This window comes from Eriocheir sinensis, unplaced genomic scaffold, assembly GCF_024679095.1.
Source record: "Eriocheir sinensis breed Jianghai 21 unplaced genomic scaffold, ASM2467909v1 Scaffold113, whole genome shotgun sequence".
In the NCBI taxonomy this organism is placed as follows: Eukaryota; Metazoa; Arthropoda; class Malacostraca; order Decapoda; family Varunidae; genus Eriocheir; species Eriocheir sinensis.
In genome coordinates, this window is record NW_026110441.1 from 708242 (window position 1) to 731444 (window position 23203).

A 23203-nucleotide genomic window follows, 5' to 3' on the forward strand; every position below is an offset into this window, starting at 1 on the left:
GATAACACTGCCTTCCAAGCTCTCCCTCTCTAGATAACACTGCCATCCCAGCTCTCCTCTCTGGATAACACTGCCTTCCAAGCTCTCCCTCTCTGGATAACACTGCCTTCCAAGCTCTCCCTCTCTGGATAACTCTGCCTTCCAAGCTCTCCCTCTCTGGATAACACTGCCTTCCAAGCTCTCCCTCTCTAGATAACACTGCCTTCCAAGCTCTCCCTCACTGGATAACACTGCCTTCCAAGCTCTCCCGCTCTGGATAACACTGCCTTCCAAGCTCTCCTCTCTGGATAACACTGCCTTCCAAGCTCTCCCTCTCTAGATAACACTGCCTTCCAAGCTCTCCCTCTCTGGATAACACTGCCTTCCAAGCTCTCCCTCTCTGGATAACACTGCCTTCCAAGCTCTCCCTCTCTGGATAACACTGCCTTCCAAGCTCTCCCTCTCTGGATAACACTGCCTTCCAAGCTCTCCCTCTCTAGATAACACTGCCTTCCAAGCTCTCCCTCTCTGGATAACACTGCCTTCCAAGCTCTCCCTCTCTGGATAACACTGCCTTCCAAGCTCTCCCTCTCTGGATAACACTGCCTTCCAAGCTCTCCCTCTCTATGGGTACGGCCACACTGCATGCTGTTTGCCGGGAGGGTAGAGGGCAGCGGGATGCCTAGCAGGTCAGAGGCAAGAACAAACACGTTATCTAATACGAGTGGCCATACAGGACGCGGGTAGCGGGTAAGCTTGGAGGAAACCCGCTACCCGTGTCTGGTATCGCCACTCGTATTAGATAACGTGTTTGTTCTTGCCTCTGACCTGCTAGGCATCCCGCTACCCTCTACACTCTACCTCGTGCAGTGTGTCCGCAGCCTAAGACTCGTCAGGCACTACCAACTCGGGAAACTCATCAACAGCTCCGTAACACTTGCTTCACCTCCAGTTTCTCTTTCTTGGTCTATTTGCACCACACTGTTACTGGCAAATAACTACTGTGTTGGGTGTAGCCACTAACCCTTAGAAGTGGTTCGCAGAAAGCTGGAAGTGGATAGCATCTGACTGATAGTGTTGGAATGGATGGCAAGGGAGGGGCCCAGGGAGACCTTGTAACATGGGGAAAGTTATCTAAGCAATGTTGGAAGTAGCCATTAGGTAATTCTCGGTATCTGGCATGTACTGCTGTGTGGTGGGGGTCATGTGTCCCTCCTCGCACAGTGTATGCCCCCAATGACTGATGACAAGGGAATGGTGTTGAGAGGGAAAGCTTGTAGTCAGGGCATAGGGAGAGAGCCATTGACTGATGCTGAGGGAATGGTGTAGACAGGGACAGACCCATTGACGCTGAGGGAATGGTGTAGACAGGGCATAGGTAAAGGGCAAGTTCTCAGGGCTCCATACACGACTTTAATACTCAGATCACGGGACAAAAATGCTGGATAATCGAGATGAAACACAAAAATATCTGCACTACGGCAATGTTTACAAGTACAGCCCTCATGGAGACTTGTGATGTGTTCTTCCTATGTCCTTACAGTGAACTATGGCTGCATGGGTGAGGCGTGGCAGTGAGAATGAACATGGATGAGGATGGATGGGACAGAGGAGGAGTGGGATGTGAGGTGATTGAGATAAGTGTGAGATGATTTTGGACATGTGCTAAGACTGTTTGGATATGGAAGGTTAACAGGAGTGGGTGGGATGTGAGGTGAGTGAGGTGTGAGATGATTTGGACATGTGCTAAGATTGTGTTGGGGTATGGAAGGTTGACTGGATGGGTGGATGGGTGGATGGTAAGGCGGATTACTGAGATGGTCTGGACATGTGCTGAGATTGTGTTGGGGTATGGAAGGTTGACAGGAAGAGTGGATGGGTGGATGGTAAGGCGGATTACTGAGATGGTCTGGACATGTGCTGAGATTGAATGTGTGGCAAGTGGAATGGATTGTGGAAGGGTGTGGGTGGGTGGGTGGAGTGAGGTGTGAGCTCTGAGATGATTTGGACATGTGCTGAGAATGAGTGTGTGTGGAAGGGTTAGTGTGGATCAGACAGGAAGAGGAGTGGAATGTGGAGGGGGTGGAAGGGTAGGGTGCAGTACTGAGGTGGTTTTGGATATGTGCTGACAATGAAATGGGTGTGCGTGGAAGGGTTTAGTGTGGGTCAGACAGGGAGAGGAGTGAGATGTGGAGGGGGCAGAAGGGTGGATGGGTGAGGTGTGGAGCTCTGAGATGTTTGGGAAATGGAGTGAGAATGGATGTATATGGAAGGTTTAGTGTGGGTGTGACAAGTGGAATGGGGTGTGGAGGGGGTGGATGAATGAGATGGATTGGACATGTGCTAAGAATGTGTGTGTGTGTGTGTGTGTGTGTGTGTGTGTGTGTGTGTGTGTGTGTGTGTCTCTCTCTCTCTCTCTCTCTCTCTCTCTCTCTCTCTCAGCTCACAGGACCCACAGATGTCACCCCACAGTATGTTTACAAACCCCACAGATACATGCCCCCCAGACACATAAAGGACCCCCTCCCTCCCTCCCTCTCCGCTCATATGTCAATCCATGTATCCCTCACCCACCCCGATAGATAGATAGATAGAGAGAGAGGCAGGGTTATCTTTCTCATTCCCTCTGCACAGTTGTGGGTTGCATTCTGGGCTGTCGAGGAATGTTTTTAAATAGGGCAGGAATTTAACATTAGCAGGAGTCTCTGTTTCGTGACCCCTGTGAGTGTTAAGGGGTGACCGTACATGTCTGGTGGTGATATGTAAAGGGTTCAGCTTGTTCTCTTTCACCACGGAAGAACAGTGGGAGTGTCACAGCCTCAAGACAGGGTGAGCGCAGCGATGGGTTCCCTGTTCGTTAAGCCCAGGAGAGTCAACACTATCCATTGCTGTCGGTCTTTCTGAGGGGGTAGGGTTGGGCGGGCTATCCTGTGTCTGAGAGGTGGTGAGGTTAGGAGTGGGTATCTTGTGTGAGTGAATGGGTCTTGTGTGAATGAGTCGAGTGAATGGGTCTTGCATCTCCCATCACCCAACTCACTACCAAACATTCAGAAACACTCCCTATTTTTTTCCTGATCTCATCAATCACACAACACACAGAATTTTGAGTCACTGTAAAACACTCTAACATCATTTTCACTACGCCGAACACCACATCAACAAGAACAGGGACATATGTAGCGATGCGTTCTCGAGTGACAGACTTTGCTACACTGAAGATGCGCTTGCTCAGAGGTCTCCAGGCTGAGTCACAAGGGAGAGCAGAGATGATACTGGAATGGAACAGCAGAGGAGATATCACTTCATCCCCGAGTCTAACACGGTTCAGCTTCCAGGGAGAGCCTTGCGTCATAAGGGCTTTGTGAGGTTGTGCGAATGACTGAGATGAGGGGCAGGGACAGAGTGTATGTTGAATGTCCTGCAGGGGTCGTGAGGACAGCCAGTTTGATGAGAATGGGAGTGGCAGGGTCTGGGTGCTAGTGGGGTGAGGTGATTCCTATAGAAGAATGACAACTGGGCATACTCGCATCCCCCCGGTAGTGGTTCGAACTTTAGCCTTTCCGAACCTTTGTGAGTGTGCTGGGCGACAGAGATGTGACCCATGAACCCACACAACAAACCCACTCCTAACCTCACCCCTCAGACATGGAACCCACTCATTTCTACCCCCTTCGGAAAGACCAACAGCCAGTCAGCAGCATCCTAACTTGCCCGGCCAGGAGCTTAGGAGCTTACTGAAGGGAGTGGGGTGTAGGGGAGGAATACAGTCCTTTTTGAAAATGTCGTAATAATAATAGAAATAATATTAATACTACCAATATGAAATGAATTAAACCACACTCACATACTAGCTAACTCAGTCACCTCCTCCACCATCCCTTCCACTCACTCCACTCTATAAAACACCACTCCACACATAACCAGGCCACCTTCTCCACCCCTTCCACTCACTCCACTCTATAAAACACCACTCCACACATAACCAGCCACCTCCTCCACCACCCCTTCCACTCACTTACTCCACTCTATAAAACACTCACACTCCTCCACACTTAACCAACAGTCACCTCTTCCACTTACTCCACTCTATAAAACACACATCACTCCACATACCAGCTGTTCCACCAACCCTACCAACACAAACTCCGCAGGGAACAGTAAATCCACATCACATTCACCCACTATTGCACTCCACACACACACACACACACACACACTCCACCTCCCTTTCCTAACTCCTCCCCTCTCTCCCTTCCCTTTCCCCCCCCCTACACACACACACACACACACACACACACACACACATACTCAGAAATACCACCAATATCATTTCTTACACCCATTCACATACACCCCCAATCATCACTATCAATCACACACAAACACACCACTACCCCCATCCTCTCCTACCCCCTCAAGCATCACCAATCACCACTCAGATATACATGACATCACCTATTTCTACGGGGTCGTATGTCACCACTTAAGACACGTTTCATAACCCTTTCCCTTCTCCTTTCCTTACACGCACCTCCCATCTCCTTCCCCTTCTTTCCTCAGCCTTTCACACACCCCTACACACTCATAAACATCACTCATCACCACACACACTCATGACTAACCCAGCCTAGCCACTCCCACCCTCTTGGAAACATCACCCATCATCACTCATCACCACACACACTCATAACTAACTCAGCCTATCCATCCCCATCCTCACTCACATGTACAACACCACGTATTTCAACACCTATCTGAGACATCACCCGTGGCGTCGTCATCACCCAATCATCCACCTCCTCACACTTCTCATCCACTATTTCACCCACACACACAACACCCCCAGAAATATCACCCATCATCATCCCTCGGAAAGACCAACCCTCTCACCTCACCCGTCAAACACACACCAGTCATCCGCTACCCTGCCCACTCTCAGCACCAAAGGGCAGCGTAGTTCCCCTTGAGTGAGGCGGGGAGAGGGCCGCCCGCCGTGAAGAGCCGCATTCCGGACCAGTCGTAGCAATGTGTGTATATAGCAGGCGTGTACTCAACATTGTGAAAGACATCATGGTATTGGTCGTCTGCGCTCACCCAGCCCTTGGTGCTCTTCAGGACAACGGCGCGGCCACTGTGGGAGGGGGGGATTGAGGCGTGAGGTGAGGGGGTGTGAGAGGGGTGCGGAGAGGGAGAGGAAGGTGGATGAAGAGAACGAAGGGGGAAGGAAAAGAGAAATGAAAGTGGAGAGGAGGGTGAAAGGGAAGGATGGAAAGGGAGTGAGAAAAGGGTGAAGAATGGAAGGGAGAGGTAAAAGGGTGAGTATATGGGATAGAAAGGGTGGGAAAGGAAAGGGTGAGGAATGCAAGGGAGTAGAAAAGGGAGAGGAATGAGAGAAAAAGGGTGAGTATGGGATAGAAAGGGTGGGAAAGGAAAGGGTGAAGAATGGAAGGGAGTAGAAAAGGGAGAGGAATAAGAATGCAAGGGTGAGTATGGGATAGAAAGGGTGAAGAATGCAAGGGTGAGTATGGGATAGAAAGGGTGAAGAATGCAAGGGTGAGTATGGGATAGAAAGGGTGAAGAATGCAAGGGTGAGTATGGGATAGGAAGGGTGAAGAATGCAAGGGTGAGTATGGGATAGGAAGTGAAGAATGCAAGGGTGAGTATGGGATAGGAAGGGTGAAGAATGCAAGGGTGAGTATGGGATAGGAAGGGTGAAGAATGCAAGGGTGAGTATGGCATAGGAAGGGTGAAGAATGCAAGGGTGAGAATGGGATAGAAAGGGTGAAGAATGCAAGGGTGAGTATGGGATAGGAAGGGTGAAGAATGCAAGGGTGAGTATGGGATAGGAAGGGTGAAGAATGCAAGGGTGAGTATGGGATAGGAAGGGTGAAGAATGCAAGGGTGAGTATGGGATAGGAAGGGTGAAGAATGCAAGGGTGAGTATGGGATAGGAAGGGTGAAGAATGCAAGGGTGAGTATGGGATAGAAAGGGTGAAGAATGCAAGGGTGAGTATGGGATAGAAAGAGTGAAGAATGCAAGGGTGAGTATGGGATAGAAAGGGTGAAGAATGCAAGGGTGAGTATGGGATAGAAAGGGTGAAGAATGCAAGGGTGAGTATGGGATAGAAAGGGTGAAGAATGCAAGGGTGAGTATGGCATAGGAAGGGTGAAGAATGCAAGGGTGAGTATGGGATAGAAAGGGTGAAGAATGCAAGGGTGAGTATGGCATAGGGAGGGAGGGGTGTTGAAGGAATGGCAGGAAACAGTCTTGCAAGCCTTCCACCACACACTAATTAGTAAACACATATATATATCATTAGATGTACTTATTAGTGAATGAATAAATAATGAATGAAATGTATATCTCTTGCCCTGTATGGATAAAACAAACACACACACACACACACACCTCCTTCCTACATCTGCAAACACCATTCTTCCTGTCTCTCCTTGCTACACACACACACACACACACACACACACACACACACACACACATATGTTTCTGTTCCCTCCACACACACACACACACACACACACACACACACCTGCCAATCCAGCCCTCCCTTCCACACACCTGTCCTCCTATCTCTCCCTCCCACATCTATCTCTCTATCTCTCCCCACCTTCCACACATGTCTCCTCAGCTCTCCCTTCCACACACCTGTCCTCCTATCTCTCCCTCCCACACATCTGTCTCTATCTCTCCCCACCTTCCACACCTGTCACCCCAGCTCTCTCCCACACACCTGTTCATTGTACTCTCCATGTATTTCCCGGCGCGCATGTCGAAGAACATTATAGCGCCGACCCCCGTGCCGATAGTCAGGATTTCGCCGTGGAAGGATACCGACCGGATCCCACAGCCGGTGATGCGCGCGTTGACCTGGGGAGGGAGGAGAGGTTAGAAGGGCTTGGGGAGGAGGAGGAGGAGGAGGAGGAGAAGGTTGGAGAAGAGGAAGATAGGAAAACAAGAAGCATGCACACTCAGAAAGGAAGGAGGGAGGGAAGGAGGGTTGAAATGTCTGTGTGGAGCTCAGGGAAGGAGGAGGAAACATTGGAGAGAAGGATTGGGAAAGGAAAGGAAGGGTAAGTTATGAGAAGGGAAGGATGCAGTGCTGGGAGTTTTGGAGAGATTGGAGGTACATAGGAGGGAGAGTATGACAACCTAGCAACGTTGAACCACCCCCCTGGAAATTACTAGTGCCCCCAAGTTTAAGAACCACTGGTGTAGGGCAATGCAGAGTAGAGTCATTGGCTACGCACCACACAGCCCATACCTTCCTTCCTTCTAGGGCTCTGCTGCACCTACACACCCTTCCCTCACCTTCCTAACATGGTGCAAAGTCCGAGGGTCCAACAGGGTGGTGTGTGACTTGGATCCGATGGCGTAGAGCGAGGAGTCTTCTTTGCAGGTGAGACAGACATTCTCCATGGAGTGCGGCAACTTGCGGGACATCTTCTGCACGAACCGGTTGGCATCCCAGACGTGCACGTAGGCGTTGAGCGAGAGGGCGACCACCTCGGAGTAGCTAGGGTTGAAGATGACGGCGCGCACCTTCTCCGCCCCGTTGCACTTCTTGACGCGGACGGGACGGATTTGGTGGTAGTTTGGGAGTCCCCCCGCCTCGCCTGCCCTCTCGGAGTCGTCGTCCACCTGTGTGTGTGTAGATAGGTGTGAGGGAGTGTGGCTGGTATGGGGTATGGTGGAAGGGAGGTATGGAAGAAGGGACTGAAGGATTAGAGAGAGAAAGGAAGAAGGAAGGAAGGAAGAAAAGGTAAGTAAGTAAGAAGTGAAAGAAGAGAGAGAGAGAGTTGGAGGAAATTTGGAGGAAGGAAAGAAGGAAGAACAGAATAAAAGAAGGAAAGAGAACGGGAGGAAGGAAGGAAGGGAGGGAGAGAATAAACGGGAGAGAGAGAGAGAGAGAAAAAAAGTTGGAGGAAGGAAAGAATGAAAAAAAAAGGAAAGAAAGAGAAGGAAGGAAGGAAGGAAGGAAGGAAAAGAAAGAACAGAAAAAAATGGGAAAAAAACAGTAAAATCAAGCATATATTAAAAGGCAGAGAAACAAACTCTTACCACCACCACCACCACCACTACTACTACTACTACTACTACTACTGACCTTCCATAGCGCTAGGTGGGTGTCTCTGGAGCCTGATACAAGGAATTGGTCATCCAGCCAACACATATCAAATATCCAATCCTTGTGAGCTCTGTCCCCCACACACACCTGCAGGCAAGGAAGGGAAGGTAAGGTGAGGTAAGGGAAGGTAAGGGAAGGAAGGGGAGGGAAGGTTAGGTCAGGTAAGGGAGGGAGGGGAAGGAAGGAAGGGAAGGGAAGGTAAGGGAAGGGAGGGAAGAGAAGGTTAGCTAAGGAGGGGAAGGGAAGGAAAGGTTGGGTACATTGGGTATAACTGAAGGGATAAGGTTAGGTAAGGCAAGGCTGGGCAGGAAGTATGGAAGGGAGGGGCAGGGTAAGGTAAGGGAAGGGAGGGAAGAGAAGGTTAGCTAAGGAGGGGAAGGGAAGGAAAGGTTGGGTACATTGGGTATAGCTGAAGGGGTAAGGTTAGGTAAGGCAAGGCTGGGCAGGAAGTATGGAAGGGAGGGGCAGGGTAAGGAAAGAGAAGGGTAGAAGGACCTCCACAATGGGCAATTCACAGCAAGGGGCAAGGTTTGAGAGGGAGAGTAAGGGTGGCAAGGTTAGGTAAGGCAAGGCTGGGCAGGACCTATGGAAGGGAGGGGCAGGGTAAGGAAAGGGAAGGGTAGAAGGGTCTCCACAATGGGCAATTCATAGCAAGAGTGAATGGTAGGGAGGTAAAAGAGGAGGGAGGGAGAGGTTGGGGTATGACGAAGGGGTTGATGGTATGGCAGAGAGAGGTTGAGAGAATGAGGGAGAGGTTGACAGTACAGGAGGGAAGGGTTGAGAGAATGAGGAAGGGGTTGATGGTATGAGAGAGAGAGGTTGAGAAAATGAGGAAGGGGTTGAAGGTATTGATGGGAGAGATTGGAGGTATATTAGAGGAAGGGGTTGGACAGTAAGGGAGGGAGGGGTTGAGAGAAAGAGAAGGCTTGGAGGAATGGGAGGGAGAGGTTGGGTAAGGAAAGGTCAGAGGGCAGAGGGTACAGGGGCTTCAACATTGGGCATTTCGTAATAAGAGTTAAGGGCCGGTGTAACATCCAGGAGTGTCTATCAAGCCAACCTCCTTACTCTTCCATCCTTCCACACAACCTCTTACAAACACCCCAACCACCTAAACTTAAACATCTTCCCCCGTAACCTCTCCAAGTAAACAGAGATGGGAGCAATAGATCACTAGGGCATCCCCACACACACACACACACACACACACACACACACACACACACACGCGCACTCACAGGGTCCAGCGTGGGGAGTCTGTACACGGCGATATCGTTTGAGTTCAGCGCCCCGGTTGCCAACAGCGTCCGCGATGGGTTGATCTCGATGGAGTGAATCCCGCACTGCTGCTGCTCTGGGGGCCGGGCCTGCTCGGGGCTGCGCAGCGAGGGAATGACATCCATCTGCCTGGTGTTGACATCATATACCATCAGCTTATTGCACTTTGTCCCCATGGCTATCTGATGGTCACTGAGCCACTGGGAGCAGAACACCTGGGGAGGGGGGAGACATGGGTGAGATGGGGAGGTGAGGGAAGAGGTAGGGGAGGCAGGTAAAGGAAAGGAAGGGAGAGATTGATGGGGTGGATGAGGTGTAAGGAGGTTAGGTAAGGGAAAGGGAGGGAGAGGGAAGATGCAGGAAAAAGTGGATTGGTAGGTAGGGAGGTTAGGTAAGGTAAAAAGGGTGGGACAGGTGGGATAAAGGGAGGAGACAAGGGGTGAGAGGGAAGAGATAGGGAGGTTAGGTAAGGTAAAAAGGGTGGGACAGGTGGGATAAAGGGAGGAGACAAGAGGTGAGAGGGAAGAGATAGGGAGGTTAGGTAAGGGAAAGGATGAGGGGTTGAGAAATAAAGGGAGGAAAGAGGTAGGGAAAGGATGGGGTTAGGGATGTAAAACTTAACCTAACCTAACCTGACAAAACCCCAAACAGTCACTATAGGCCTTGACTCAGAAAATTCATATATGCTTTCTTACTAATGAGACTTTCTATACAACAAAGTGAGGTCATTCTTTGTTGATTTATACCATAAGGGGCTGGCTATCATGTGTTTGAAGATACCCTAAACTTAACCTAACCTAACAAAACCCCAAACAGTCACTATAGGTCTTGACTCAGAAAATTCATATATGCTTCCTTACTAATGAGACTTTCTATATAACAAAGTGAGGTCATTCTTTGTTGATTTATACCATAAGGTGCTGGCTATCATGTGTTTGAAGATACCCTAAACTTAACCTAACCTAACAAAACCCCAAACAGTCACTATAGGCCTTGACTCAGAAAATTCATATATGCTTTCTTACTAATGAGACTTTCTATACAACAAAGTGAGGTCATTCTTTGTTGATTTGTGCCATAAGGGGCTGGCTATCATGTGTTTGAAGATACCCTAAACTTAACCTAACCTAACCTAACAAAACCCCAAACAGTTACTATAGGTCTTGACTCAGAAAATTCATATATGCTTCCTTACTAATGAGACTTTCTATATAACAAAGTGAGGTCATTCTTTGTTGATTTGTGCCATAAGGTGCTGGCTATCATGTGTTTGAAGATACCCTAAACTTAACCTAACCTAACCTAACAAAACCCCAAATAGTTACTATAGGTCTTGACTCAGAAAATTCATATATGCTTCCTTACTAATGAGACTTTCTATACAACAAAGTGAGGTCATTCTTTGTTGATTTGTGCCATAAGGTGCTGGCTATCATGTGTTTGAAGATACCCTAAACTTAACCTAACCTAACCTAACAAAACCCCAAACAGTCACTATAGGTCTTGACTCAGAAAATTCATATATGCTTCCTTACTAATGAGACTTTCTATACAACAAAGTGAGGTCATTCTGTGTTGATTTATACCATAAGGTGCTGGCTATCATGTGTTTGAAGATACCCTAAACTTAACCTAACCTAACAAAACCCAAAACAGTCACTATAGGTCTTGACTCAGAAAATTCATATATGCTTCCTTAATAATGAGACTTTCTATAGAACAAAGTGAGGTCATTCTTTGTTGATTTATACCATAGGTGCTGGCTATCATGTGTTTGAAGATACCCTAATCTTAACCTAATCTAGCAAAACCCCAAACAGTCACTATAGGTCTTGACTCAGAAAATTCATATATGCTTCCTTACTAATGAGACTTTCTATACAACAAAGTGAGGTCATTCTTTGTTGATTTGTGCCATAAGGTGCTGGCTATCATGTGTTTGAAGATACCCTAAACTTAACCTAACCTAACCTAACAAAACCCCAAACAGTCACTATAGGTCTTGACTCAGATAACTTATATATGCTTCCTTACTAATGAGACTTTCTATACAACAAAGTGAGGTCATTCTTTGTTGATTTGTGCCATAAGGTGCTGGCTATCATGTGTTTGAAGATACCCTAAACTTAACCTAACCTAACCTAACAAAACCCCAAACAGTCACTATAGGTCTTGACTCAGAAAACTTATATATGCTTCCTTACTAATGAGACTTTCTATATAACAAAGTGAGGTCATTCTTTGTTGATTTGTGCCATAAGGTGCTGGCTATCATGTGTTTGAAGATACCCTAAACTTAACCTAACCTAACAAAACCCCACAAAGTCTCATTAGTAAGGAAGTTATATTGCTGCATATAGAAAGTCTTGACTCAGAAAATTCATCTATGCTTCCTTACTAATGAGACTTTCTATACAACAAAGTGAGGTCATTCTTTGTTGATTTGTGCCATAAGGTGCTGGCTATCATGTGTTTGAAGATACCCTAAACTTAACCTAACCTAACAAAACCCCAAACAGTCACTATAGGTCTTGACTCAGATAACTTATATATGCTTCCTTACTAATGAGACTTTCTATACAACAAAGTGAGGTCATTCTTTGTTGATTTGTGCCATAAGGTGCTGGCTATCATGTGTTTGAAGATACCCTAAACTTAACCTAACCTAACCTAACAAAACCCCAAACAGTCACTATAGGTCTTGACTCAGAAAACTTATATATGCTTCCTTACTAATGAGACTTTCTATATAACAAAGTGAGGTCATTCTTTGTTGATTTGTGCCATAAGGTGCTGGCTATCATGTGTTTGAAGATACCCTAAACTTAACCTAACCTAACCTGACAAAACCCCAAACAGTCACTATAGGTCTTGACTCAGAAAATTCATATATGCTTCCTTACTAATGAGACTTTCTATACAACAAAGTGAGGTCATTCTTTGTTGATTTGTGCCATAAGGTGCTGGCTATCATGTGTCTGAAGATACCCCAAACTTAACCTAATCTAGCAAAACCCCAAACAGTCACTATAGGCCTTGACTCAGCATCCAAAATGAACCTCCAACATCTGAAATTGACCTCCCTATTTTTCCCTTTTTAAAACTATATAGCTCTTGCATTTCGGTCACCCCTTCTACCCCCAACACCTCAAACACTTCTAACCCTCTTCCCCTCCCTCCTAGATCCCTTCCACCCACCTTGTTGATCCTGTTGAGTGGAATCGGACGCTCCTTGAACATCCCGGTGGTCAACATGTGCCTGGTGCCAAACTCCTCATTGATGTGCTGGTGTTCGAGGCGGCCGCACCCCCTCGATCGCGTCAACACGTAGTCGGCGAAGTTACGGCTGAGTGGTTGGTACCTCTGTGTGGGGGGGGAAGGGGGACGGAAGGTGAGATTATGCATACTGGTAAGATAGATAGATAGACAGAATAGAAGGAAGTAGAATAGATTAGAGGGTTAGTGAGGGATTATTCACACTGGATAGATAGATACAGGAGACAGAAAAGAAGAATAGAGGATAAATAGATAGATAGATAGACAGAAGAGAGAGAGAGAGAGAGAGAGAGAGAGAGAGAGAGAGAGAGAGAGAGAGAGAGAGAGAGAGAGAGAGAGAGAGAGAGAGAGAGAGAGAGAAAAACCACATCCAAATCAAATGACCCAAACACTTACATATGAAAACACACACACACACACACACACACACACACCTGTATAAAACTTTGCTTCCGCTTCAACAAAAACAGCGACGACGCGGATGAGGGCGCGGAGCCGGAGCACAGAGCGGAGGAGGCGTTGTTGTGTTGGTTGTTGTTGTTGTTGTTGGCGGAGGGGGGGTGGTTGTGTAGAGGCATGCCCCCCAGAGCTATGTACCCCCCCCCGTCCCTGGCACTCTCCTCCTCCTCGATATCATTCTCCTCCTCCTCCTCCTCATCCTCACTGTACAGCATGAACTCATCAATCTGAGGGGGAAGGGAGATTAGGGAGGGAGGGAAGGGAGATTAGAGAGGGAAGATTGGGGAGGGAGGAGATTGGGGAGAGAAGGGAGATTAGGGAGGAAGATTAGAGATAAGATTGGGGAGGGATGAGATTGAGGAGGGATGAGATTGGGGGAGAGATGAGATTAGGGAGGAGAAAAGAAGGGAGAACACAAGATTAGGGAGGGAAGAGAGATTGGGGAGGGATGAGCTAGGGGAGAGAAGGGAGATTAGGGAGGAAGATTTGGGAGAGATGATAGGGGAGATTAGGGAGATGAGATTAGGGAGGGATGAGATTGGGGGAGATGAGATTGGGGAGGGATGAGATTGGGGAGGGATGAGATAGGGGAGAGAAGGGAGATTAGGGATGAAGAGGAGAGAGAGATGAGAGTGGGGAGGGATGAGATTGGGGAGGGATGAAATTGGGGAGGGATGAGATTGGGGAGGGATGAGATAGGGAGGAAGATGATAGAGAGATGAGATTGGGGAGAGAAGGGAGATTAGGGATGAAGATTAGAGAGAGATGAGATTGAGGAGAGATGAGATTGGGGAGGGATGAGATTGGGGACAGATGAGGGAGATTAGGGATGAAGATTAGAGAGATGAGATTGGGGAGGGATGAGATTGGGGAGAGATGAGATTGGGGAGGGATGAGATTGGGGAGAGATGAAATTGGGGAGGGATGAGATTGGGGAGAGATGAGATTGGGGAGGGATGAGATTGGGGAGAGATGAGATTTGGGGAGATGAGATTGGGGAGGGAGGGAAGATTTGAGAGAGATGAGATTAGGGAGGGAGGGAAGATTGGGGAAAGATGAGATTGGGGAGGAGAAACGAAGGGAGAACAAAAGATTAAGGAGAGAAAGAGAGCTTAAGGAGATGAGATTAGGGAGAAATAGAAAGAAAAGGGAGGACATGAGATTAGGGAGATAAAGGAGGAGATTAGGGCAAGAGGAAGATATTAGAGAGAGAGAGAGAGAGAGAGAGAGAGAGAGAGAGAGAGAGAGAGAGAGAGAGAGAGAGAGAGAGAGAGAGAGAGAGACTGTGGAGGAAAAATGTGAGGAGTATCATTAAGTATACAATAACTAGGTAAACACACACACACACACACACACACACACACACACACCTTCTGCTCCACCTCTCCGTGTATGAGTGGAGCGCGGTGGTAGCCAACATTGCCCTGCCGTCCGCGAGTCTTCTTCCTGGCGACAAAGTGGGCCGGAACACACCCGACCGTGCGGATGGTGTGGGTGGTGGCCATGCTGTGGAGGGAGGAAGAGGTGGAGGGGGTGTTAGTGGGTGGAGGGAGGCAGCGGGGGTGGGGGGGTGGGGGGTTTAGATGGAATAGACAATGAAGAAATGAATATAGAATTGTACTGTTAACTAACCCACGCACGCCAAATGGAGTGTTCAAGGCCTTAGTGGATGATTTGACTAGGGTGAGGAAAAGATTAGGGAAAGGAAGATATTAGGGAGTGAAATATATAAGGGAAAGAGAAAAGTATAAAAAGAGATTAGGGAGAAGTTGGAAAGTTTTGTTTAGTGGGCGCAACATCTGTGGTCATATGCCGGAGAGAGACAGAAGGGGAAGGAATTATAGGAGAAGGGAAAGTTTCGTTTAGTCGGCGCAACATCTGTGGTCATATGCCGGAGAGAGAGACAGAAGGGGAAGGAATTATAGGAGAAGGGAAAGTTTTGTTTAGTGGGCGCAACATCTGTGGTCATATGCCGGAGAGAGAGACAGAAGGGGAAGGAATTATAGGAGAAGGGAAAGTTTTGTTTAGTCGGCACAACATCTGTGGTCATATGCCGGAGAGAGACAGAAGGGGAAGGAATTATAGGAGAAGGGAAAGTTTGGTTTAGTGGGTGCAACATCTGTGGTCATATGCCAGAGAGAGACAGAAGGGGAAGGAATTATAGGAGAAGGGAAAGTTTTGTTTAGTCGGCGCAACATCTGTGGTCATATGCCGGAGAGAAAGACAGAAGGGGAAGGAATTATAGGAGAAGGGAAAGTTTTGTTTAGTCGGCGCAACATCTGTGGTCATATGCCGGAGAGAAAGACAGAAGGGGAAGGAATTATAGAAGGGAAAGTTTGGTTTAGTCGGCGCAACATCTGTGGTCATATGCCGGAGAAAGATGGAAGTAGAAGGAATTATAGGAGAAGGGAACAGACCCCAGGAGACAGGACACAACCCCCGATTAATACCTGGTACCCATTCACTGCTGGGTGGACAGGGGCGTAGGGTATCGGAAAAGCCGCCCAAATTTTTCCACTCCGCCCGAGAATCGAACCCGGGCTCTCTCGGTTGAAAATGAAAAGGGAAAAAGAGATTAGGGAGAGGAAAATAAATTAGAGATAAGGGGTTTGGAGAGCTCACTGTTGTCCTGATGAGTTCCAGTACACATCAAGGTCTGACTGAGTGCACACAAACAGCATAATTATATTCTTGGTGATGCTTAAGTCTTGTGCAGCATACAGATGAGAAGCAAGGGAAGACTAACTGAATCCCTCTCACTTTTCACTCCTAATCCATGCTACTGTAGTGAGATGGCCTTGAGACACTACTGGGAACTTAAGTAGTGGGTCAGGACATTCTATATATGCTGTGAGGTAGGGTACTGTCTGTTAAGTAGTGGGTCAGGACATTCTATATATGCTATGAGGTAGGGTACTGTTTGTCATTTGAGTCAGTGGCTGATATTATAAGATACTTTCGATTCTTATATCAACTATTTCTAAAGGTCAAAGAGAGGATCAATTGGGTTCTAATGAGTGTTTTCTTAGGTTCACGGTACAGAAGAATGTGAGGTCATGTGAGGTGAGGAGATAGGGAGAAGAGGAGGAGGAGGAGGAGGAGGATGTAGGCAGAAGAAGGGAGAGGAGGAGGGTAGAAGGGAGAGGAATGGAGAGAGAGAGAGAGAGAGAGAGAGAGAGAGAGAGAGAGAGAGAGAGAGAGAGAGAGAGAGAGAGAGAGAGAGAGAAATAAAAAGAAGGAAAGAAGAAAAGGAGAAAACACTGAAAAAGGAAGGAAAGAAAAAAAGAGAAAAAAAATAGGAAGGTCAGGTCAAGGGAGGTCAAAACACACATGACCTCATAATTGCCCTAACACAGGTACACCAGAACAAAGGTAAGATGGGTCACCTAACCTCACATGACCTTACTAAATGACCCCAAAACATGAAAAACCACAAGAATTTCAACGCAAACAAAAACAAAGGAAAAATAAGGAAGAAAATCAGATATGGGAAATCAAAATATGGCCTGGCTGATGTGACACTTTATTTTTTTGCTAATTTCACCCTTATTTCTCTATTCTAATGGCTCATACTCACCTAAATTAACCTTAAAATATTGATCTATCTTTCTAATCACCCAAAATCCATGAGAATTTCCCCAAAAACTATAAAAAGCAAAAAATATACAGGAAAATTCAGTATGGAAATCTTATATGGTGTGACACAGGGGTGAGTTTTTGCTGATTTCAAACTTATTTCTTATTTCCTATGGCTCATACTCACCTAAATTAACCTTAAAAAATTTATCTATCTTTCTGAACACCCAAAATCCATGAGAATTTCCCCAAAAATTATAAAAAGCAAAAAATATACAGGAAAATTCAGTATGGAAATCTTATATGGTGTGACACAGGGCTGAGTTTTTGCTGATTTCAAACTTATTTCTTATTTCCTATGGGTCATACTAACCTAAATTAACCTTAAAATATTGATCTATCTTTCTAAACACCCAAAATACATGAGAGTTTCCCCCAAAATTATAAAAAGGCAAAAAATATACAGGAAAATTCAGTATGGAAATCTTAAATGGTGTGACACAGGGGCTGAGTTTTTGCTGATTTCAAACTTATTTCTTATTTCCTATGGGTCATACTAACCTAAATTAACCTTAAAATATTGATCTATCTTTCTAAACACCCAAAATCCATGAGAGTTTCCCCCAAAATTATAAAAAGCAAAAAACATACAGGAAAATTCAGTATGGAAATCTTATATGGTGTGACACAGGGGTGAGTTTTTGCTGATTTCAAACTTATTTCTTACTTCCTATGGCTCATACTAACCTAAATTAACCTTAAAATATTGATCTATCTTTCTAAACACCCAAAATCCATGAGAATTTCCCCCAAAATTATGAAAAGCAAAAAATATACAAGAAAATTCAGTATGGAAATCTTAAATGGTGTGACACAGGGCTGAGTTTTTGCGTATTTCAACCTTATTTCTTATTTCCTATGGGTCGTACTCACCTAAATTAACCTTAAAATATTGATCTATCTTTCTGAACACCCAAAATCCATGAGAGTTTCCCCCAAAATTATGAAAAGCAAAAAATATACAGGAAAATTCAGTATGGAAATCTTATATGGTGTGACACAGAGCTGAGTTTTTGCTGATTTCAACCTTATTTCTTATTTCCTGTGGGTCATACTAACCTAAATTAACCTTAAAATATTGATCTATCTTTCTAAACACCCATAATCCATGAGAATTTCCCCCAAAATTATGAAAAGCAAAAAATATACAGGAAAATTCAGTATGGAAATCTTATATGGTGTGACACAGGGCTGAGTTTTTGCTGATTTCAAACTTATTTCTTATTTCCTATGGGTCGTACTAACCTAAATTAACCTTAAAATATTGATCTCTCTTTCTAAACACCCATAATCCATGAGAGTTTCCCCCAAAATTATAAAAAGGCAAAAAATATACAGGATATTTCAGTATGGAAATCTTATATGGTGTGACACAGAGCTGAGTTTTTGCGTATTTCAAACTTATTTTTTATTTCCTATGGGTCGTACTAACCTAAATTAACCTTAAAATATTGATCTATCTTTCTAAACACCCAAAATCCATGAGAGTTTCCCCCAAAATTATAAAAAGGCAAAAAATATACAGGAAAATTCAGTATGGAAATCTTATATGGTGTGACACAGGGCTGAGTTTTTGCTATTTCAAACTTATTTCTTATTTCCTATGGGTCATACTCACCTAAATTAACCTTAAAATATTGATCTATCTTTCTAAACACCCAAAATCCATGAGAGTTTCCCCCAAAATTATAAAAAGCAAAAAATATACAGGAAAATTCAGTATGGAAATCTTACATGGTGTGACACAGGGCTGAGTTTTTGCTGATTTCAAACTTATTTCTTATTTCCTATGGGTGATACTTACCTTGAATTACCTTAAAGTATTGATCTATCTTCCCAAACACCTAAAATCTATAACAATTCCACCACAAACAAATAATAAGCAAAAAATAAACTGGAAAATTACGTAGGTATGGGAACCTTGGTTATGGTGAGACACGGGGGTGGATTTTCGCTAATTTCAAACTTATTTCTTATTTCCTATGGGTCATACTTACCTTGAATTACCTTAAAGTATTGGTCTACCTTCCCAGACACCCAAAATCAATAACACTTTCCCCAAAACTAAAAAAAAAACGAAAAATAAACAAGAAAATTATATATGGGAACCTTGGTTTGGTGAGACACAGGGGTGGATTTTCGCGTATTTCATCCTTATTTCAAATTTCCTATGGGTCATACTTACCTTGAATTACCTTAAAGTATTGATCTACCTTCCCAGACACCCAAAATCAATAACACTTTCCCCCAAAACTAAAAAAAAACGAAAAATAAACAAGAAAATTATATATGGGAACCTTGTATGGTGAGACACGGGGGTGGATTTTCGCTGATTTCAAACTTATTTCTTATTTCCTATGGGTCATACTTACCTTGAATTACCTTAAAGTATTGGTCTATCTTCCCAGACACCCAAAATCAATAACACTTTCCCCAAAAACGAAAAAATACGAAAAATAAACAAGAAAATTATATATGGGAACCTTGTATGGTGAGACACGGGGGTGGATTTTCGCGTATTTCATCCTTATTTCAAATTTCCTATGGGTCATACTTACCTTGAATTACCTTAAAGTATTGATCTATCTTCCCAGACACCCAAAATCAATAACACTTTCCCCAAAACTAAAAAAAAACCGAAAAATAAACAAAAACTCACAAACGGAAAATCGGGATCACCTTGAACATTCTGACACGGGGTTGGTTTTTCGCGCTTATCTCCCTTATTTAAGTGTCCTAATGGCTGATACTTACCTTAAATTATCTTAAAGTAGTAATCTATCTCCCGGCGAGGTCTGCGGGGCCGGGGAGGCGAGGAAAGGGAGGAAAAAGGGGGAAATAAGGAGAGGCGGCAAGGCTTCCTGGCGCGTCAACAACAACAAGGAGTAAACATGGACGTTCTCACCCCGGGAACGTTTTTTGGGTGATTTTTAATATTTTCTTGATTTTTGACGTTATTTCTATGTTATTTGAGGGGTTAATTTGATTTTGTGGAGTGTATATTTTGTTTTTGTGTGTCTATAATTTTTGATGTACGTATATTTTTAATTTTCGTATTTTTGGGTGATTTTTTCGTATTTTCTTGATTTTTGACGTTATTTCCATGTTATTTGAGGGGTTATTTAGATTTTGTGGAGTGTATATTTTGTTTTTTGTGTGTCTATAATTTTTGATGTACGTATATTTTTAATTTTCGTATTTTTTGGGGTGATTTTTTTCGTATTTTCTTGATTTTTGACGTTATTTCTATGTTATTTGAGGGGTTATTTAGATTTTGTGGAGTGTATATTTTGTTTTTGTGTGTTTATGATTTTTGATGTACGTGTATTTTTAATTTTCGTATTTTTGGGTGATTTTTTCGTATTTTCTTGATTTTTGACGTTATTTCTATGTTATTTGAGGGGTTAATTTGATTTTGTTAAGTGTTTATTTTGTTTTTGTGTGTTTATGATTTTTGATGTACGTATATTTTTAATTTTCGTATTTTTTGGGGTGATTTTTCGTATTTTGTGGATTTTTGACGTTATTTCTATGTTATTTGAGGGGTTATTTAGATTTTGTGGAGTGTTTATTTTGTTTTTTGAGTGTTTAAAATTTTTGATGTACGTATATTTTAAATTTTCGTATTTTTTGGGGTGATTTTTCGTATTTTGTGGATTTTTGACGTTATTTCTGTGTTATTTGAGGGGTTATTTAGATTTTGTGGAGTGTATATTTTGTTTTTTGTGTGTCTATAATTTTTGATGTACGTGTATTTTTAATTTTCGTATTTTTTGGGTGATTTTTAATATTTTCTTGATTTTTGACGTTATTTCTATGTTATTTGAGGGGTTATTTAGATTTTGTGGAGTGTATATTTTGTTTTTTGTGTGTCTATAATTTTTGATGTACGTATATTTTTAATTTTCGTATTTTTTGGGTGATTTTTTTCGTATTTTGTGGATTTTTTACGTTATTTCTATGTTATTTGAGGGGTTATTTAGATTTTGTGGAGTGTATATTTTGTTTTTGTGTGTCTATAATTTTTGATGTACGTATATTTTTAATTTTCGTATTTTTTGGGTGATTTTTTTCGTATTTTGTGGATTTTTGACGTTATTTCTATGTTATTTGAGGGGTTATTTAGATTTTGTGAAGTGTATATTTTGTTTTTTGTGTGTTTATGATTTTTGATGTACGTATATTTTTAATTTTCGTATTCTTGGGTGATTTTTTCGTATTTTGTGGATTTTTTACGTTATTTCCATGTTATTTGAGGGGTTATTTAGATTTTGTTAAGTGTTTATTTTGTTTTTGTGTGTCTATAATTTTTGATGTACGTATATTTTTAATTTTCGTATTTTTTGGGTGATTTTTTCGTATTTTCTTGATTTTTGACGTTATTTCCATGTTATTTGAGGGGTTAATTTTATTTTGTGGAGTGATTTTGTGTTTTTCGTGTGTCTAAAAATTTTTATGTACGTATATTTTTAATTTTCGTATTTTTTGGGTGATTTTTTTCGTATTTTGTGGATTTTTGACGTTATTTTAATGTTATTTGAGAGTTTAATTTGATTTTGTTAAGTGTATATTTTGTTTTTGTGTGTCTATAATTTTTGATGTGCGTATATTCTTAATTTTCGTATTTTTGGGTGATTTTTTCGTATTTTCTTGTTTTTTGACGTTATTTCTATGTTATTTGAGGGGTTATTTAGATTTTGTGGAGTGTATATTTTGTTTTTGTGTGTCTATAATTTTTGATGTACGTATATTTTTGATTTTCGTATTTTTGGGTAATTTTTTCGTATTTTGTGGATTTTTGACGTTATTTCTATGTTATTTGAGGGGTTAATTTGATTTTGTGAAGTGTATATTTTGTTTTTGTGTGTTTATGATTTTTGATGTACGTGTATTTTTAATTTTCGTATTTTTGGGTGATTTTTTTCGTATTTATGTGGATTTTTGACGTTATTTCCATGTTATTTGAGGGGTTATTTAGATTTTGTGGAGTGTATATTTTGTTTTTGTGTGTCTATAATTTTTGATGTACGTGTATTTTTAATTTTCGTATTTTTTGGGGTGATTTTTCGTATTTTCTTGATTTTTGACGTTATTTTAATGTTATTTGAGGGGTTATTTAGATTTTGTGGAGTGTATATTTTGTTTTTTGTGTGTCTATAATTTTTGATGTACGTATATTTTAAATTTTCGTATTTTTGGGTGATTTTTAATATTTTCTTGATTTTTGACGTTATTTCTATGTTATTTGAGGGGTTATTTAGATTTTGTGGAGTGTATATTTTGTTTTTGTGTGTCTATAATTTTTGATGTACGTATATTTTAAATTTTCGTATTTTTGGGTGATTTTTTCGTATTTTCTTGATTTTTGACGTTATTTCCATGTTATTTGAGGGGTTATTTAGATTTTGTGGAGTGTATATTTTGTTTTTGTGTGTCTATAATTTTTGATGTACGTATATTTTTAATTTTCGTATTTTTGGGTGATTTTTAATATTTTCTTGATTTTTGACGTTATTTCCATGTTATTTGAGGGGTTATTTAGATTTTGTGGAGTGTATATTTTGTTTTTTGTGTGTCTATAATTTTTGATGTACGTATATTTTTAATTTTCGTATTTTTTGGGTGATTTTTTTCGTATTTTGTGGATTTTTGACGTTATTTTTGTTGTATAAGGATTTATTTGTGTGTATATTTTGTTTTTTATGTGTCTATAATTTTTGGTGTCGGTATATTTTTCATTTTCGTATTTTCTGTTATTTTTTTATAGTACGGTTTCGAATTTTCTGATTTTTGGGGTAAATTTCCATGTTTTTGCTCGACTGATTTTATTTTTCGTTATTTTCAAGTGATTTTTATTTGATTTCAGCTTCGCGTATTAAAAAAAAGGTGATTTCTCGGTTATTTCGTTATTTTTTTTTAACTTTTGGGGTAAATTTTCATGTTTTTGCTCGACTGATTTTATTTTTCGTTATTTTCAAGTGATTTTTTATTTGATTTCAGCTTCGCGTATTAAAAAAAAGGTGATTTCTCGGTTATTTCGTTATTTTTCTAACTTTTGGGGTAAATTTCCATGTTTTTTGCTGGGCTGATTTTATTTCTTCGTTATTTTCAAGTAATTTTTATTTGATTTCAGCTTCGCGTATTAAAAAAAAAGGTGATTTCTCGGTTATTTCGTTATTTTTTTTAATTTTGGGGTAAATTTCCATGTTTTCATTGGACTGTTTTTATTTCTTTATTATTTTCAAGTGATTTTTATTTGATTTCAGCTTCACGTATTAAAAAAAAGTGATTTCTCGGTTATTTCGTTATTTTTTTTAAATTTTGGGGTAAATTTCCATGTTTTTACTGGACTGTTTTTATTTCTTTGTTATTTTCAAGTGATTTTTATTTGATCATCACCTTCGAATGTTAAATAAAAAGTGATTTCTCGGTTA

General features: G+C 42.3%; 1 protein-coding gene and 1 long non-coding RNA gene across 3 annotated transcripts in view; one reads left to right on the plus strand and one right to left on the minus strand.

Moving 5' to 3' along the window:
• Positions 1-297: 297 nt before the first annotated feature.
• On the plus strand, positions 298-2829 carry LOC126989339 (uncharacterized). Its single transcript, XR_007743213.1, has 2 exons — positions 298-1750; positions 1838-2829. It is a non-coding gene; the product is annotated as an uncharacterized LOC126989339 (long non-coding RNA).
• The window catches only part of LOC126989337 (DDB1- and CUL4-associated factor 12 homolog), a 22058-nt gene continuing 793 nt past the window's right edge, over positions 1939-23203 (minus strand). Inside the window, exons 2-10 of one of the 2 annotated variants that reach the window (XM_050847968.1) lie at positions 14504-14639; positions 13109-13360; positions 12597-12761; positions 9359-9613; positions 8103-8210; positions 7307-7636; positions 6729-6865; positions 3970-5110; positions 1939-3843 (exon numbers count right to left, since the gene is read on the minus strand). In XM_050847968.1, the coding sequence (XP_050703925.1) occupies positions 4915-5110; positions 6729-6865; positions 7307-7636; positions 8103-8210; positions 9359-9613; positions 12597-12761; positions 13109-13360; positions 14504-14638 (1578 nt within the window). In that variant the 5' untranslated portion in view covers position 14639 and the 3' untranslated portion in view covers positions 1939-3843; positions 3970-4914. Of the gene's footprint in view, positions 3844-3969; positions 5111-6728; positions 6866-7306; positions 7637-8102; positions 8211-9358; positions 9614-12596; positions 12762-13108; positions 13361-14503; positions 14640-19523; positions 19661-23203 lie in introns of those variants that run through there. The other variant, XM_050847967.1, reaches the window with a different exon arrangement.